At 41.8% G+C, this 19,334-nt stretch overlaps 1 protein-coding gene and 1 long non-coding RNA gene across 3 annotated transcripts; one reads left to right on the top strand and one right to left on the bottom strand.

Moving 5' to 3' along the window:
• Positions 1-12,657, top strand: plekhn1 (pleckstrin homology domain containing, family N member 1). Of its 2 annotated transcripts, none has more exons than XM_069660964.1 (16): positions 1-161; positions 1,823-1,913; positions 2,045-2,206; positions 3,212-3,292; positions 3,710-3,800; positions 5,614-5,747; positions 6,325-6,465; positions 7,428-7,508; positions 7,627-7,702; positions 7,971-8,116; positions 8,451-8,603; positions 9,273-9,515; positions 10,100-10,255; positions 10,540-10,776; positions 11,008-11,068; positions 11,910-12,657. In XM_069660964.1, the coding sequence occupies exons 1-16, from the start codon at positions 88-90 to the stop codon at positions 12,092-12,094; spliced, it is 2,112 nt and encodes a 703-aa protein (XP_069517065.1). In that variant the 5' UTR covers positions 1-87; the 3' UTR covers positions 12,095-12,657. The 2 variants fall into 2 exon arrangements, with proteins under 2 accessions (XP_069517065.1, XP_069517064.1); XM_069660963.1 differs by having other exon boundaries at positions 10,537-10,776.
• Positions 12,658-13,858: 1,201 nt separating this feature from the next.
• LOC138590302 (uncharacterized) lies at positions 13,859-18,350 on the bottom strand. The gene is made up of 3 exons (XR_011307948.1): positions 17,402-18,350; positions 15,029-15,145; positions 13,859-14,706 (listed from the first exon to the last, which is right to left on the bottom strand). It is a non-coding gene; the product is annotated as an uncharacterized lncRNA (long non-coding RNA).
• Between the last annotated feature and the right edge of the window lie 984 nt (positions 18,351-19,334).

The following is a 19,334-nucleotide window of genomic DNA, read 5'->3' as shown; positions in this document are numbered from 1 at the left end:
GCACTGCACTCTTGGATAACACTCATCATCACAGAAGGAGTTTAGTTTTTCTTCAGAGCAACGTTAAGACCCGCAGATTACAGCAACATGGGGAGCAGCATGTCATGTGTCCCCCAGCACAACTTCAGATTCTCCAGCAAGAGTTTTATCCGCAGAAACAGGTAAGAACAATCCGACTCTTCCAGGTACTTTTACTGTACTTGTGTCAGAGTGTTTCCTCTACATGGAGCACATGTCATGCCCTTGACTGCCGTTTGTTATTTTAGCCTCTGCGTTTCAGCTAGAAGGAATTCTTGGTATTTCTCAGGGTTTGAGGTTAAACAGAGGTTGTGAATTTTGTGGGGCTGCTTCAGGATCATATGTTAATACAGGAGAGTCCCAGAGTCGTGCCTGAGTGGTGCCCGACTGGCCAACGGTGTCAATGATCCAGTTACCATTTGCCTCCTCTTTGCATCTCTGTGAAGATGATCTGCCAGCTGTCACTAAGTCTGGTTTCCCTCCAAAATCAGGACCTGACACCATTTATTATCACAAATTACATGTGGGCAATTATAGGTAATTACTGAATATGTCTGGTTTATGATACCTGATGTGTAAGTTAATAGCATGTAGATGTCTGAGCTGAAGGCTTTGAACATGAATATTGAAGCTGACTGACACTAAAGGCTTAGACTTGTTTTTCTATCTGGTTTGCTTTAATCCTCCAGCTTCATACGCCTGGGCATGCCACACTTGGTCCAGCCCACTCTGCTGGACCAACACATCTGATGTTAATTAGCCTCTGCCCTGGTGTTCTTATGATTCAGAGTCTGGTTGTATCAAACATGCCATGTAGCTCTCGGTTTTCAAACAAAAACAGATGCAGGGCAACCCTCGCAAAAACGTTTCAAAAAGCCAACGGCTCGAGCTTGAACATAGATACACCTTCCTTGTCGGACAATACGTTCAGTGTTCTTGTTTCTTGTGTTCACTGCTCACTCTTTGTGTTGTATGAATAAGGCCAGGCTCAGGTATTCCCATAAGAGGACCGAATGCCATAGCAGTGACTTGGAGAATGTGAAGTGTGTAAATCCACTACCTGTCTATTATCATTCCTGTTACATGTTGCAGCTGCAAATTGCATCAGTGTGCATGCTTAACCAACTTTTCTCAGTCTACAATATACTGTTTAAAAATGTAGAGAAATAACATTACTCACTTAACACTTATCAATGATTGATGCTAGACCTTGATTCCCACCACTCAAACAAAAGCCTGCGTTGTTACACCGAGGACACTGGCACACATGTGCGCAGATAAGCAGATAAACTGCAAGCTGAGATTGTAAAAGCAGTCCCAGAGCCTTATCAGTGCAGTGAGGGAGCTTCCTCATCAAGATGTGACACTAATGGTAACAGATGAGGGTCATGCAAAACAAAGAGGCACATTGAATGCAGATTTTCCTATGCATATCCTCGCTATAAGAAACACAAGACTTGATTGTTCCCTTATTTAAATGGCTCGCATTGATGGAACAAGGACAAAGGAAACAGCTAATTAATGACAAGAGACACAAATCATGATTCAAAGTCATTAATATGCTCTGAAAATTGAACTCAGGATTCAGTGTGTTACTTGATTAATATAGAAAAATGGGAATTAATGCAAAGCAGTCGAGCAAACGTTGTATGTTTTAGGTCAAGTTTCCATCAACAGTAGATGACAGTGAACTCCCATAAACAGGAGAGGTTACTTGTTGACACTGCAGGTGGGAAGTTAACTGAACAGCAAACATAGAAATGATGGTAAACATCATAGTAACACGTGGTCTTCCTCTCTGCAGCAGTCGCCTGTTTCGCAAGAAGAATCCCCAAGAGGGACAGGAGAAGTCCAACAGTATCATCAATATCCTGTGCACTGTCACACCTCGGAAGGTAAGAAACTCCATCAGCTTGTTGGAGATTGCAATAACATTAAATCATCTGCATACTAAACAAAACTACTCAGCTTGAATGTGATACAAAGGATTGGAGTCAAACTTCACTAACATTATGGCCTCTTGCAGGAAATGTCCCATAAAGATCTGCAGACGATAGAGAACCTAAAATGGGATCCTCCGTTTCCCTATGATCCGGCCAGCGGCTGGAAGAAGAGCAGCATCAATGTGAAGAACTATGGACGCATGATTCATAGCTCCAAAGTTCGTTTCCGCTTCCTCCACTGCCAGGTGAGCGGAACAACGTCACTTTTTTTATGACTATGTTGAAACAGCAGGAAAGCAACTATAAAAGAAAACAAAGCTTGTGCTGCACAATGCCTCTGTGGTTCATGAAGTCTTAAACAATGACCAAGCCTACAGTGACACATCATGCCAGTCATCTATGTGAACCCTGTGTGTGTCAAAACAAACACTGTAGAGAGTAACAAGATGTTGCTCTGCGGCCACCAAACACACTGAAACTTGCTGCTGGCATTGACGTGGTGGCTGCCTGTGAATAATCCATCAGTTTTCCACAAAGCGGACCGCAGCCTGTGTTTGGACATGCTCGCTGCTGCTGTGGTTGTGAAACATCTCAGAGAGAAAACCTCAGGGTAGAGAGAGTTACTGTGATCCCAGGAACTGATAGAGGACCCAGCGGCTCCTCAGTGCAATTTGTCAGAGCTATGACACAACAGCTCTGTCAAAAAGAAAGAAGAAGAGTTTGATTTAAGGAATGGCATCATGACAGGAAAAGAACACAGTGTACATCGACAAGTACCAGAAATTACACAAGTGAGAGCCAGATATAAATCATTAAAGACAGAGAAGATCGCTGCCAAAAAAAGGGACTTTTAATTGTATTTTGTGGGTACTTGTCTCCCTCTAAGTCATGACATCTTCTGCATGATTCGGCAGATGATACAAGAACCTGATGTTCTAGTATCAAATTAATAATCCGATGTATAACCTGTGGCAGGGATTTGAAGAATAATTCATATTAAGATTGTTGTGGCAAGGCTCATTGGAATGTTTTATATGAATGTTGTTAGAGACAAACATCAGAGTACAACACTGTCCTCCAGACGTGTGTATGTGTGCATGCAAGGTCCACTTTCATTGACACTTATTTTAGGGGTTATTTTTCTAATTAAAAGTGTGGATGTGAATTTTTGTAGCACAAGAGATGTAGATATTTACTCTCAAAGACAGGACTTATTTTATAAACGCTGTATCACTTTGTCTATTCTGCAGGATGTACATGATTGCTACCTGGATCTCTTCCAGACACACCTTCATTTCGTCTCCAACAACACAACCGGATTGACGTACCAGGTGAGTTTCATTTCAACTGCCAACATTATCACAATCCTTCCTTCAAACCCAGGGTTCATTAATATTAGCAAATATCTCTGATTGATATTTGTCTTTTTAATAACCCTTGGAGGCAGAACTTCATGTTATGTAATCATACCTTTTGACATGCGTTACCTGTCAACCAAAAGTGTGTTGATAAACAAAAAGGATGATCGGGCTGCTTCATTTGTCTCATAAAGCATGAGCAGCCATTAATCATCATTTTACGGTGTCTGTCGAGAGCTCCCCTCTCATGTCAAAAAGAGACAGCTGAGCACCTGAACACAGTGTTAGTCAGGATATATATGACGACAAATACACGGCAGACATGAAAACATCATTCTGACCTCAGCCATGGTGATTAATTTCCTTCTCATTCACTTGTCTTGTGTGCAGGGAACTCTGCCGCTGAAAGAAATCACCATCTGCAACCTGCAACAGAACTGCAACCACAGCCAACCCGAGGAATTCGCCTTTCAAATAAACGGTAAGTTTGACCCGATAGAGAGGACACAAGTGGGCGTTGGCACAGAGCCCAGGAATGTTGTAATCATCTGTTTTGAGTTTTATTGGTTATGTTGAATTTAGTTTATCAATCACTGAGACTGGAACCAGCTTATCTAGCAAACTCAAACACACAGAAAGAAGGAAAGAGGATTAACAAGAATATAATCTGTCACTGTTTTTTACTGCAGCTGGTGGTCTGCCATGTTTACGGATCAAAGTAAAAATGCTTCTGACTATAAAAAAACAAGCAAGAACACACGCTATTTTCGAGCAGCAGCATTTCCTATGTTGTCACATTCCAGTGATTCAAAGGTGCCGCGACCCTCTTCACCTCCACTCAACCCCAAGACTAACTAGAGCCGGGCCCCCTTCACCCTTAGTGAGGGGGCCAAACCGGCCTTAAAGGCCCTGCTTGTTAGACAACAGGTGCACTTCAGTCCGCCCAGCTGTCGCGCTGAAAAGCTCAGCTACCGCTCTTAGCCTTGTCACTGCGTATAATCTATGGCACATTCCGAAAACTGCTCAGGTTAATGTCTGGTAGAAATGCTGCTTAGCTTTTGAACTCTGAGAAGGTTGATTTCTTTTCATTAAGTATAAATAAGCTGCTGTAGTGGCTGGGATTTGGTCCCTGCTGGGGAAACAATAAAACCATTGAAGTTGAAGATTAATCCAAACAGAGTGAAAAATAATCCAACGTGTGAAAAACCACCTCAGTTGAGAAGAGTGCAGGGTTTCTGTTTTTGTATTTCTTTATCATTGTTATCTTACTAAGATATGAAACATCCCCGCTGTCATAATGTTGACTTTCTTTGGCAACGCGATCTCCTTCTGACTTTGTAATTTCCCAGATCCAGACTGCTATTTTGTGGTTTTGTATTTTATATTGGTTGTCTTCGTTGTTCAGCCGGAACAATTATTTCCTTTGTTAGGCATCACTGACAGGAAACATGTCGAGGAAGTATGACCAAATTCTGAGAGTGAGAGATCGGATAGAGATTTCCTTTCAATGAGCTGCGTCTTCCTCTCAAGAGCAGAAAACATGAATCAGCTTCAGCATAAAGTGGTGTTTAAAGAGTTAGAGAGTGACGAAGCAAACACAGCACGAGACGATGCGTCAAAATTCCGGGAAGCCTTCATATGGTTTGAATTAATGCAGCTGTGAAAGTTAGATAATGATAGTTAATCACTTTTAACAATAGCTAAAAGCCCTGTAAACTGAAAGTAGGAACAACAGAAAGTCTCATTATGTGCTTCCAGTCTAACGACTTTTCCGATCGTCTTGCTTGAGCCTTAGAAATTTCATGGGAGTGTAATGGTCAAGGACTAGAATTAAGAGCTGGGATGAAGAGAAAGTCAACAGATGACTACAGAGGTGTAATAACAGCACAAATCCACGGGGCAGGAATGAAATAGGCCATCTCTGCTGGTTATCTCTGGTATGTGAGGGGCTGATAGAAACAGGGAGATTCTGGCTCTTTTCATCCCAGGTTCTGCTCATTCCTCCTGGGTGAGCAGTGTGTGGGAGGGTGAGTCTGCTATGACTTAGATGCCAAAAGAAGCCGGTCAAGGGGGATCTTCGGCATGAGGTCTTACATGTGGTTTACCGCTTTGAACATGTGTTTGTGTTTATTGTACTTATTGCAAAACTTGCGTGCTGAAACAGCCACTTAAGCAGACTGTGTGCAGCATTACTGATTGACCACCACGGCAGCAAGCTTTCTGAAAAGGGGCTCAGAAAGGGAAGCCTGGTTGACACTCTCCCTTTTTGACCTTGTGACCTTTGCACCCTGCAGGTGTCAGCCTTAACCCCATCATCGTCTACTGTGCCAACCAGGAAGAAATGGATCTATGGTTTGGCCTGCTCAAAGAAAACATTGAGGCCAATGGAGGCACTGCAATAGCACCTGAAAACTACACTAGAGTCAAAGTAAGTTTTAAAACACAAGTAGCCGATGTTATATTTAAACCAGGTTGCACAAAACTGGCTTTTGTGCTGCAACAAAGGTTAACATTCCTTTTTTTTCAAATTCAAACAAGCACTTGAGTGTGGTCATCTTTAATCCACCTGGTGAAGTAGCCGGGAAAATGGTTCAAGCACTTCTGATAAAAGAGGGTGTGTGTGTAGATTTGGTGAGTCATGTAGGTCACTGCTGGCTCTCCCTGAGGCCTGGATACTAGGGAGTGGCCTTCACTGCATCATACCTACATCAAAGTACCCCTAACATCTGCAGAGGGCTAAAGTGCTGACTCCACACCCACAGGTGGGGAAATGTCAAATGAAACCTAGCATGAACCTAGATGAGGACGAACTGGGAGAAGACGTTAACAGAAGAAAACAACTAATTTGATGATTTAGCTTAAGAGCGTTTACTACAAGAAACGACTGACGGATCTTCTGAGAAGAAAAATCCCAAACCAACATGTTAACATTTGCCTGAGGAAAGACTTCTGTTCATATTTACTTTGCTGACGATCCCCCTGTGTATCTCCTGTTGTTAAACCAGAACAAGGCTCCTGAAGGCAGAGAGGAGCTGAGGAACTCCGTCAACAGAGAGCCCATCTACGAATGGGAGGGCTCTCAGCGCGACAGCCTGGGCACCATCACATATGTTACCAAAGTTCGACTGCAGCACCTGCCCTGCCAGGTATGACATCTCATTACATCACTGCTTCTCTTCCGCCGTGAATCACTGTGACCTGTCACCTGGAAGTCAAACACATTATCTCTCCTCTTGTCTATATATGGAAATATACAGTGAAGCAGACTGTAACCTATGATACATACATGATTTCTAACTGTGGGAATTTTTCTCAGCGTAAACAAGAGCAGGCTATCATCAGCTCCTAATCCAGGTGACTCACATAGTTTTAACATTGCGCAACACACGCATTACCTCAACACAATGTAAGGAGTGAGGTAAAAGAGTGGAGTCCATGTTTTGGCAAATGGTAGCACGCGTGAATATATAACTCTATTATCTTTATTTTCCTGTTAAGGTGTGTCACAGAGTCTGACACCTGCACAAGCTGATGACAATTATACGACTCCTTGCAAACAAAATCAGACCTGAGCACAAATAAATAACGCTGATGCAGCCTCCACACAGCAGCCAGTAAAAACAGTAGTCATGACACGGCTTGCATGAATAGCAGTATTTAATTCTCTGTGGGAAATAGCGGCAGCCCGATTGAAGTGTGTGAGATTTAAGGCCTGGGTGTGTGAGAGGCATTTGCCCGGCTCACGCAGTGACTCGACTCACCTCACAGCTGGAATGTCAGCTGTCTGTCCAGACACACCCTCTGAGAGAGAGAGGAAACATAAACTCTCTGTCTGCCGCACCTTTAAAGCCCCGCTAACTGGTTTGACTGAAGAGCCTACTGGGATTTAAACTGTGCGTCTCAACCGAGTATTAAAGAATAATACTGGTGTTTTTTAATGTTTGCAAGAGGTCTCACGGCTGCCACTGTGCTTGCTCTTATTCATAGTCATGTCTTCACAAAGTCAGTATTCCTGCAGTTATAGAAGCTTGTCCTCTTACCTTTTTAGTGCAATGAAACACAACTACAAACACAAAGCTCACTAGCAGATATACTCTTGTGTCCACAGGAGCAGAGTGACAGACTACTGGTGATGTACCCATCGACGCTGATCATCCTATCAGAGGAGAACGATGGGCTCTTCTATAAGGTAACATTGACCTCGCCGACCTTTTACTCATAATCTTAATCATATCCTGAGCTTTGTGTATGCAGTGTTTCCACTGTTTGCGTCAGACCGTTCTGATAATAAGGCATTATGATTACAGGGAAAACTTCCCCTCAACATGATTACTGTGACCACGCCCTGCCAAGATGTCAAGCCCAACACCTTTATGATTGAAGGTAAACACACTGACTCACTGCTCTACTGCTGTCTCTTTATCTCGCTGGCATTTTAAAGACATGTTAAAGGGATTTAAATGAGCCTACATAAATGCATGTTTTTACGCTATGTGGCCTTTTACATGAATCCGCTAACGTCACAGAGCGTAACCCTCCATGAATGAGCTGATTTTATCCCCGCTGAATGACAATCTGACTATAGCACATTCCAGTGAGCGACCGGACCGAATGACAGGCTTTGTCCCCCCCCCCCCCCCTCTCTTCCCAGGGAAGCTGATCAACCCCATAGTGGTGTCGTGTCTGGATAGGGCCGAGTTCTGCGACTGGATCCAGCATTTCAAAGCTGCTGACGTGCCCGTTCTCAGCCCCCCGCCCCCCGTGTATGACATCATCTACACCCCGACGCACAGAGAGGTGAGGCCCCGCCCTTCCTCCTTTCAAGGGCCAAAAACAATTACACTATTCACAGCTGCCGGTGATCTGTAACTATCAGGCAAGCTATCTCCACCTGCCTGTGAACCTGTGGGCGGCATGAATTTAAGTTTGAGGAAGAGAGATAATGAAAGCCGAGAACACAGCCGTGCTTCTTTTGGAAATTAATATGAGCATGACTATGAAATGATTACTGTTATATCTACTACAATTACTAAGTCAACAGTCTAATAGAAAAAAGTCCAAAAGCTCTGATCTTTCGCTTTGAGTTGCATATTTTGATTTATAACATATTTTATTGTCCTTTTATCTCTAGGCTCCACAGTTTGACAGGTGGAGTGGAAACAGCCAAGGCAGAGCGGATTCCTTTAAGTTCAGCCAGTCAACGAGTGGACGTGGGTCCCACAACATTCAGCTACCCATTCATGAAGACAACCCTCTCTCCCCAGGATACACTGAACCCCTCTGTGTAAGTCAGCCGCGTGCTACATCTCAAGTTCAAGTATTCTTGCGCTTAGAAACTGAAGCTAACACACCAACACTAAAACCAGTGTTTGCTGAAGTGACACCTTTCTCTCAGATAGTTAATTATTAAGCAAGGTCTTGGGACACAATGCTTCTGTAACTGAGGCTCGGGTTTATCATCCTCAGGCCTTAGAGTAAAAGATCATAACAAAGTCTGTATTTTCTACCCAAAACAAAAAACTTAAAAATCACTTCTGGATGCAAGAAAATAACAAGCTCACATGATACATTCTGATTCTGGAGTGAAAAGTCTGCTAGATAACGTCAGTATCTTTAAGAAGGTCTGAAGCACTCTGCTTTATCAGGACTTGTTTTCACCAAACTCCCCCAGGAGAGGTGCAATGCAGGCCAGCAGCCCATCCAATTAGCTTAAAGTAGAGAGGGCTCAGTGCCCAGACGTCATGTTGTTGTTCAGCTTCTGACCTGAACCCCCATCCTACCAATTAAACTGATAGAGATCATTTTCTCTCATATTCAAGTTATTATAGTGTGTGAGAAAAAACTAAAATGATGCAGAAAACTTGCGTGAGGGGAAACAGCTATGTTTTTATTCTCGTAAGACTCTCACATCTCTTGGCTGACTTTGTCCTGTGTGTGTTTGCTGTCCCTACAGTACAGCTCCAGCCGTCCCTCCTCGACCGAGACTGCCCGCCTGGGCAGCAGGACCAACAGCGTTTCTTCTCACACCAGGCCTGAGCGTGACCCGCGACCTTTGTCACTACGCTACTCCTCCCCCCAGCGCAGCTCCTACCTCCAGCCCGCTGAGAGCTCAGTGGGGTCTCAGATCTACAGCACACCCTACTCTGCCCTGCATCGTGCCAGCCCGCAGCGGCTGGAGAAAACACCGCTTGTCAAGGTAATTCAGCCCGGCGTCTAACTTGATAACCTAATGTACCCCTGCAGACTGTTGACTTATTTTACATGTCATGTGTGCTGTCACTAAAATAGTCTTACCAAGCAGTCAGCTGAGTGGGGCCATGATATACATGGTGTTCACTAATGGGTTAATGGCTGCATTTGAGCAGAAGTCAGGTTGAAAGATCAATCTTCTTGATGGTGCTAGAAATTAAAGGTTAATTATAGTTCATAAACAAAACATAAGCCTCCGATCAGCAAACATTTCCTATTCTTAGACTGTATACCTACGTTACTGGAGTACAGTTCGATACACAGCCTGACAGCTGACAGCAATTTTGTGAGACAGCAGATTATTCTCTCACACATGCACGGCTGCAGATCATGACTGGCATTAGTCCAAAACCTGTTCTTTATAACCTGATCCTAGAGTGTGGCTTATGTGATTGCCTTCTGTAAAGCCGAAGAGTATTAGAGAAACACAGATAAAGAGACGGAGACAGACAGAAGGAAGGAAATTATCATCTTCATTATACCCTCGCATTACATGAGGATTAAAGTAACTCTGTGATGTGTTTCAATCAGTCTAACAGCTGGAGCACCCCGCAGACATCCCTGAACTACTCCCTGAACACCCCCCAGCGCCACTCCGACATGTGTGCCCCCCGACAGCCCCTGTCGCCCCTGTATGACGAGCCCTGCAGCCCAGAAATCTACTCCCTGGATGACGCCAGGCCAGTGGTAAGCGAGTTAGCGATACTGAACCCAAAGGTTCAACTTACACGTGTGCAGGCCGTCTTAACTCAGGCAGTGCACAGACACATAAACACATAGACACATGTTACGCTGTGTCAATGTGACTTAGAATTTACATTTGTTGGTGAAGAAAAGTTTAAATTATTTTCACCAATAAGTATGATTTGTAGTTTTTAAGCTTTAACCAAAGACTACAACATAAATCTTCACTTTGATCATCTAAACCTGTTTTGCCCAACACTGACATGTCTCTCTCCATTCTTTAGCAGCAGAGCTGGCAAGAGCCCATTCAGCACCACCACCTCGGCCCCCAGCTCATGTCCTCCCCCTTCCAGCTCAGCACCCCTCCCATGGGCAAGCGCAGCAGGAGAAGCCTGGTCCTGATCAACTCCCAGGGACAGGCTCTGGGTCTGGAGACGGAGCATCCTCAAAGACAAGCGGAGCAGAGAGCCGAAGCCGTGTCGAGGCTAAAGCTGCTGCCTGTGCCTGGCCAAGTGCAAGAGCAGGTGAGAAGCACAGAGATACTTGTCTCCCAGGACACTCTGGTTTCAGGAATGCTGCGGTACAAAGTGCATCAACGGTGCGCTGTATGGTAGCAGAGCCTGTATATATACTTGTTCTGCAGGTGATATTTGAACAGGTGCTACACATGAAACAGATATTTTAGGTTACATAACTGTGTTTGTTATATCTGATCACAGGAAGTAACTTTCTTTTGTTTTGACATCTGTTGATAGATTGTCGTCCCGTCGAGCTCTGTGAGGAACAACTCTCAGATACCCTATGGCTACTCACCAGGTAAGAACTGAAGGCACACAGTCCTAACCCTGATGAAACATTCCTGTTTGTTTATATACTTTTATATAAGTAACTATAAAAACTTCCATTTGGATACATGTCAAATAAAAAAAAAGGCAGGGCTTAATAAAATCCAATGTCGAAACAATGGGTATGTTATTAAATCGCAGCTGTTAGCTTGCAGCATTATACTTCCTCACAAGTGAGAGTTATGAATGTCAACACTGTCTGCTGCCTTCATAAACACCGCCAAGGTCGCACAACATAGCTCACACTCCATTACACCTTAAATTAAACTCTGCATGCACTGGACGGATTGAACTCTCGGGTCTGTCAGCAGGTAGACAGAAGGCTAAAAGCTACAGAATTGACAGTGCAGGAAATGTCCAAATGAGCCAATGAAACGGAGCCAGTGCAGCTTTAAATGCCATTTGTGCAGATGTCCCATGTGGGGGAAGCCCAGTGTAAGAGAACACTGTTTTACTCCTGCACTGTGACTGACAGGGCACAACTGGACATGGTCACACACTAATTTACAGGCTCTTTTATCGCGAATGAAAAAAGAACTAGAATTTAACTGGAAACTGCATTTTACTTTGTGTAGAAAGATAAGACGTGCTAAAGCCAAATGATCTCTGCTGCATGTTTCTGTACAAAAACAAAGAGAACATAAAACTGAAGGTGTTGTTGTTGTGGCATGTTACACTACCGGTTTTACAGTAAGATTTGGCTAATTATACCACATGTAATTTGCGACTGTGTCAAAGTTGATTCAGTCAGGGCGAGGTTTGTCTTTCATTGTACGAGACTAAAGCCTGGGAATCTTCTCTCGCTTCTATAGATCACCACTCGTATCTCGAACCCACAGAGCCAGATGACCAGGAAATGGACTATGACAACATTTGGGAGTATGACCACGATACTGGAATGATTCAGCCAACGTCTGGAATTTCGACACACTGGACAGGATTAGACTTTGGGGCCATGGGCCTTGGTGCCATGGCAACCCAGCAGAGATGGTCATAAAGCAAAACAAAAGTCCGGCACTCGTCTGGACGTGTGCAAACAACTGATCTCTATCAGAGGGATCATAAAAGCCCACTAGCACAGCCTGTGTTGTTCCTGCTGCGTACAGTATGAACCAACAAATCCCAGGAACTGCGCTGTTACATGTTGGGTGGTCAAGCAGAGGAATGATGAGCGCAGGTATAAAGAGGAACAGGCTAATGCTAATGTAAAATTGATATGTAGCAGACAAGAGAGAAGACAGCGGAGTGTAAATACTGTGCGTTTGTTATTTTTTAATGTATTATATAATTGCACAAAGGTTTAATATGTAGTGCAAAAACTTTTTTTAAAATATTTAAAGTATTTTCTAACATGTCCAGTTTATATATTTGTTGCTTCTTATTAAACTATAAAAGCATTCCATCAGGGTTTGTTATAGTATAGGATGTATATTTTGTAAATTTTGTACATTTGTTATTTTATTATGCTACATTATTAAGGCAAATAGATGTGACACCTGTGTGGCTTCCTTTTTTGTATTTTTGTTTGAGGTGTTTATTTATATTTGAAATAAAACTGGAAAAATGACTCAAAAGTTTTTCTGTTTTCTCTTATTCTATTGATAGTCCTATAGTGGATATAATCAGCAATTTTATATTGTCAAGTTGTTACAAAGAGGCCAGATAAAAACGTTATCACAAGTTAAAATCTGGGAATATGAAGAAGTGTACAACTAAAACGTATTTGGGCTGTTTTTGAGTTAAGTAATTAGAAATGGAGATCAATCAATAAACTCTCACAATTGTATTGACACAAAGAACATCACTCATGTCGTCCTTTCATGATGATGCTCTTTCTGGTTCCTGTAGAACCCCATGCATGACATTTTTAAATGCACTATCCAGTCATGACATGCACTGTCTCCAAATTAAATCAAAATGTCATTGGTTTCGTTTTACTTCAGTGGATCTCTGACAAGCCTCCACAGCTCTCAATGTGGATAAAAAGTATGATAGATTTCATACCTCAAGAGTCCATGACCTACTGGCTCAAGGAAAAACCTTCAGTGTTCTATAAAACATGGGTCCCCTTCTTAAATTATATTGGAAGGGAGAAGGCACAGACGAAAGAGGCCTCTATGGACTTATCTGGAAAGACTTCCTTAAAGAGGCCCATAATCAACCCATAACCAAGTGACAAACTGTAGCACTTCATTGCCTGAACATCTTGTCATGTACCTATTTTAATTTTTCCTTTTGTTTTCTTTTTTCCTCCCCCTTTTTTTGCTGTTTTAGTAATTTTGAATGTGTTTTCTCCTCATTTTATGCCGTGTACTTATTCCATTTTACATCATGTGGGAGTTTTGGCTATGGGTTATGTGTTGAGACTAAGGTCCACTAATGTAATAATTTCTTCTTTGAAGTTAACGTCATCGGTTGGCGGTTTAGCTGTAAGAAAACTGCAACAGCTTTACGGTCTTTGCTCAACAGGACATCTATGTTACGGCTCAATTGTGCCATCTATTGGAGAAAAAATATGACTCTTTCACAAGAGTGTATCTCTAGTGAATATTTAGCAATTATGTTCAATAAGAATACACATAGCATGAATGGAAGGAACTAATAGTGATATCGTTATCGTAGTGTAAGGTAGAAAACTTGACATCTGCAGCTCACTCAGCTGTGATAGCACAGGTTCTTACCTGAGCGTATGCTGCCCTCTAGTGTTTGAAAAGCATCATGTTCAGGTCTGAGTGCTTGGGGAATGACAAGAGACATGGCATATTATGAGATGTTGTTTACTGCAGTTAAACTCAAAGATAACAGCTCACAGAGCAACCCATATGACAAAGTACTGTACAGTCTTCTATAAAATATCTACCGTGAAAATCAAATGCCCTTTATACAATATAAAACTGATACTGGCACCAAATATAGTCCCTCCCAAAAAAATGATACTTGTGTAAGTTAATGTTAATTTGCCATTTTGGAAAACATTACAATAGATGTCACTTAACATCAATGTCAATTTTTAAATCATAAAAAGCATCTGCTAATGAATGTAATGTAAAGGAAACAAACAGGCCCAAACAGCATCATCTGACACATTCAAGTCTCTCAAGTTAATCCATTTATCACATGTGCATCTAAGATCACAACTCTGTACAGCTCTGAGTAAACCTGCCGCTAATCTTCTTTCAGTACATACTGAAGCAGTATTTACAAATGTCTAAGCCTTTCCTTCTGATTATACATGTCTCATCTTGTCTTTTGTTGTTTTGTATTTCATATGAAGTCAGCCAAATAATTTAACATGGAGTGAAAACAGCTGCTATCAAATTAAACCCCTTTACACACTGAGTCGATGGAGAGATTAATGAAGGAATTACAGTGCAAATATGTTATACAAAACATTTGACATATTTCTCGAAGGATTAAGGTCCTGCTCTGGTTCGTATCAGGTGATCATTAAAAGTGTTTCATTAGAAGCATGACGTATTGGGAGCCAGAGACGTCACGGTTCAGACAGGGACGTGTATTGCAATTTCTTCTGACTGGCTGCCGCCTCCATCCTGACATACTTACGCAGGTATCGTATGGCTGACAGGGCACTGACATTCGCCAGCAGAACTGTGAGAAAGTAAAATGAACAGCCTACAGTGAAAAACATTGAATTTATCTTTTGATACAAAGATCAAATATTGTTGACGTAAATTTCAATTGATTGAACCGTCTATTTTAACTCAATATTAACTGTGAGACAAATTTTACAGTCTCAGAAGATTATTTACAATCAGAGTTGTTACAAAGCTGAAATTTACATATTTTAATATCAAATTCAGTCAAATGAGACTTAAATAGAAAAAAACTGCAACTGCTTTATAATTTTAAAAACGCCTTTAAAAAGTGACATTTGCAGGTTTTCTGCATTAACTTTATTATTGACACATACCAGCCTTCCATGCATCTCCAACTTGTGGGTTTGTAGTCTTCAGCACCCATGAAGCAAACGCTATACAGAGCAGACACATGTCCGAGTGTCTGAGAGGCAGGAGGGAGGCATCCAACCCTTTAAAGAAAATGGCAGCGTATTACAGAAATCATCTTATATCATGAAGTGTGTCTCACAAAATGCGATAATCATTCAGAGTAGTGTCTGGTGTAAGGTCAAGGGTATCATAATTGGCACTAACACGCGGACAGCTGAGCACAAGCCCCCAATAACATGTTGGGACTTCCTGCTGTGTCACACCATGACCCGATCAAATCCACTGCACATCATGCAGACATACAAGGCTGCTCGATGCAACTGACACTTGAGATTATGACTCCTGCAGTCTTACAGATTACCATCAAAGGCAACTGCTGAAAATAATATTAGTCGCTTGTAAGTCATTACCTTAATTAAAGCTTAAGGTTAAGAAGAGGGATTTACTGAAAGACTCCTCAAGCTGAGATATCATAATTTCCCTTCACAATCAAACATAAGTGAGAGACTCTCCTGGCAGCTTAGAGAGGACGCTCACTGAGTGTAGTCAAGTTATCACGTACAACCATTCCTCTTGGCTTCGAACACTACGTGCCAGAACTTCAGTCAGTGTCCTCTGACAGCTGAGGTAAGAGAGTCCGTCCCGGTCATGAATGCAGCAGCTGACTGAGCCTATATTACAACTGTCCACATTTGAGAAAAATACAAACAGCTTAGCAGGAAGAGAGGTAGACTATACTATAAATAACACACAATTCAGGTAATCTTGAGATTAGATTAAAAAGGATTATATTTTAAAAGGTATTTGTAGATATATAAAGTCTCACTGGTTTCCCAAAGATACTGTCCTGAGAATGATCCAAGTTAAAATCAAGACTAGATTTTGTTCTAAGAATCATCGATTATATTTAAGAGTTATTCACCATTTTAGAGTTGAGCTAAGAACTGTGTATTGATGGTGGTAATCAACATGATCACTGCAAAAAAAAAAAAAGTGTGGTTCAACAACATCTAAAAAAATGCACATTTGCTTTTCCTTCATTTGTAACTGTATAAAACATGATTTTACCATTATCCAACTAGAAATCATACAATTATACAACAGTTATACAAGCGGCAAATAGTGGTAAAAGGTATCAATCAACAACAGATTATTTTTTGCTCCAGCAACTTGACTAGTTCCACAACTTAATTGAAACTGGACTTTTGTTGCTAAGCAACCCAAACATTCTCCTGCACTCTGTCGGGACAGGTTACCATAGATCAGCTGTTTATCATGTACATTTATCTGTATGTTTTAATGTATCATCAACCAGTGAAATAAGAGTCTGCTGTGTGATTCAGAGGTACCAGCTTGATTACTGTAGACATACACAGTCTGCTGTAATGTTAATTAACAGTATTGGTTGAGGCGGAGTTATACACACATTGAAAAGTCCCAGTGATGTTGTTCCCTATATCACCACTCATGGAATGCCTCTTGTCCAATCAGATTACTTGGTCAGAACTAACTGTTGTATAATGTCTTTTTTAATCTAAACTTTCTGCTTGGCAAAACCTGGGGCCTATACTACCCACAATGCAACTCAACCATCGACAGTTTGATTAGAGTTTCTGCTTGTAGCAGCTAATGTAGCCTAGTAACGCTAGACTCAAACTGAGTGGGCCAAAAGGTCTGGTAAGTTCACATTTTCTAACTTCACAGAGTCCAGATCTTTTTTCATTTTATAACTTGTAGTCCTCAATTCTAATGTTTTATCAGCTTTCAAACGGCTCCAGCTGTAGTGAAAAAGGCTTGGTGCTATTTAACTTTTTTCATTATTCAGTGATACTTAAAGCAATTTGCAAACTGACTGAGTTCCCCTTTGATAGATTTGAGCTTGAAAAACTCAAAATGATGAAATGGGAAAGCTTGTTTTTTTCTAATTTTAGTGACGGTGCTACAGTCTGTTTACATTTTAACCGTGGGTTTCCCCTTTACCTTTATTCCATAACACTTCTTTGAATGAAATCTTGGCAAACACCTGTTTTAACGTAAACGAAACATACATCTATGCTTAAACTTAAATTATCTTATAATTATGAATTCTGCTATAATTGTGGAACAAACACACAAATAAGCCCTGTTTGAGATAAGGAATAAAGGGATAAAGAAGACAAAGGATTTCTGAATTGATCAGGATCTGAATCAGATGTCACAGAGTCATTTCAAATTAAAGAGATTTCTATTTTAGCTCCTGCAATGGCCTTGCATATTTTTCACCACGGCTGTCAATACAACCCAATACCTATCAATAACAATGTATAAATTTGTTTCTTGTGTGAAATTGGGCTTACTTGGATTTGAAACAGCCACTTGTAAGTCCTCGTATCTGAAAGGCTGCAGCGCTAGTTGTCTGGAGATCTTGTCCTCCAGGTGGTAGATAAGTGGATCAGCAAACATTACATCCTGATTTCCCAGAACATTTATAGGCTGAATTGTCCTTCGTAGGGATCTGCCACTTTGCCTCAAAGGTGCAGGAGTCAGAGGGGTTGAGAGTGTCTGCTTTTGGACTGTAGATCCTGCAAAATTCATATTTCTGAAGGAGAGTGTGTTCTTCCAAAAGAAATTTTGTCTGAGGTCGCTATCTCTGAAGAAATTGTCATATATGTCTGTACAAATCTTAGGTGCGCTTGAGGTCCGGTTGAATCTGGTCACCACCCTCACAGGACTGCAGCTATCTTCTTCATCAGATGAATCATCAGAAGAAGAGGATGCGAAGAAGTGCTCATACGCCTCAGGATATTGTAGGTTTCTGTTGGCGGAGGGAGAGCAGAAAATGATGGGGCCACGCTTGTCTTTGGTCTGATCTTCTGTTCTGATGAGCGGGTAGAAGAAGCTTTCTGTATCAAACTCTGAGAAGAAATGATCGTAAGTTTCAGACACAGAGTTTCCATCAGTGTAGCGAGAGGTTATTAAATCTGTGGCTGACTGGCTGGGACTTAATTGCTTTCCACCAAAGAGGTACTGAAATATATCAGTGAGAGAGATTCTGTAGCTGTCTGTGGAAGATGGAGCTGAACAGTCCATGTCTTTGTCTTGCTTGGACACGTGTCCATCAGTGAAAAATTCAACTTCCTCGAATTGTCCTTCATCTAAAGTTTGTAAACTTTGGCCTTTCAATGAGTAGCTGAAAGACTCAGATTCCAGGGCGGGTAGATTGTGCACGCTTATATTCTTAGAAATCTTCCTGTGGCACATTTGAGCACTTCCAGGGAGGCCAGGTTGAGAAATGTCACAAACAGATGTCAACATGTTCTTAGGATAAATAGCATCACCTGGACTCAATGCGACAGGTTCACGGTCCCACATAACACTTTTTGAAGAGGACGGATTGACTGCCATAACAGAATCTGAACTTGACTCTGTATGGTTAATCTCACTGAAAGTGTCCTCATTGGTTTGTTCAGGCTTGGAGTCGTCCAGTTGAGTAAAAAAGCCAGAATCGGTCATAGAGACCGTGTCAGTCTCCTCACACTCCTGTAGAGGTGGGAGGGAGCTGGATGAAGCAGTTGTGTTGATCATTCGTAAACCCAGAATATCGTTTATGGTCAGCTTCTCCATCTCGTTCCAAAAAGAAGACATCGCAAACACTGAATGTTTTGAACCTGGTGCCTTTTCAGGCTTACGTTCTGCTTTAGATGCTGTGACACAGTCTTCATCTTCCACCACTAAATCACATTTATATTCTGTAATGTCTTTTGACACAGACTCACTTTTGGGTGTACATGTTCCATTGTTTTCCTCATGTATTGCCAGTAACAATGATGTTTTTTCTCCTTGACCTTCAGAGTTATTTTGACTGACAGATAAACAAGAACTTTCTGCCATGTCTGTGATATTTTCATTGGAGAGGGACATGAGAGACTCTGTATCTAAGGTAAGGCAGGATGACACTGGAGTAAGATCTGAAGGACTTGTGAGCAGATCTTCAGACATGGAAAATTTGGTTTCTCCCTGGTTTTTGCCCGTTTGATTAATTTCACCAGATGGGACAGGGTTCCCATTATGAATAGCCACTATTTGTGATGCTGCTAATTCAGCTCTCTCAGCTGTTGTGTCTTTCTCTGACGAAAAAACTAATTTGGGTAATGTCTGAAGCAGCAGGGGACGTTCTGTTTGCTTGTCTGTCATATCTACATCTAAAGTGGGCAGACTTTTAGACTGACACCGTTTATCAGGCAATGAATTGCTGGCATCTAATGTTAATCCAACACAGTCCACTTGACT

The sequence above is a fragment of the Semicossyphus pulcher genome, unplaced genomic scaffold, assembly GCF_022749685.1.
Source record: "Semicossyphus pulcher isolate SPU_LCO1_2020_fin unplaced genomic scaffold, fSemPul1.0.p SCAF_13, whole genome shotgun sequence".
Taxonomy (NCBI): domain Eukaryota; kingdom Metazoa; phylum Chordata; class Actinopteri; order Labriformes; family Labridae; genus Semicossyphus; species Semicossyphus pulcher.
Note: the sequence above shows the minus strand (reverse complement) of the source record. Positions and strands in the feature narration are given on the sequence as shown.

Coding starts and splice junctions, on each gene's coding strand:
- plekhn1 (XM_069660963.1), top strand. CDS start 88: ATGGGGAGCAGCATGTCATGTGTCCCCCAGCACAACTTCAGATTCTCC. Junction 9,516..10,099: donor AGAAAACACCGCTTGTCAAG/GTAATTCAGCCC, acceptor TGTTTCAATCAG/TCTAACAGCTGGAGCACCCC. Junction 10,256..10,536: donor TGGATGACGCCAGGCCAGTG/GTAAGCGAGTTA, acceptor TCCATTCTTTAG/CAGCAGAGCTGGCAAGAGCC.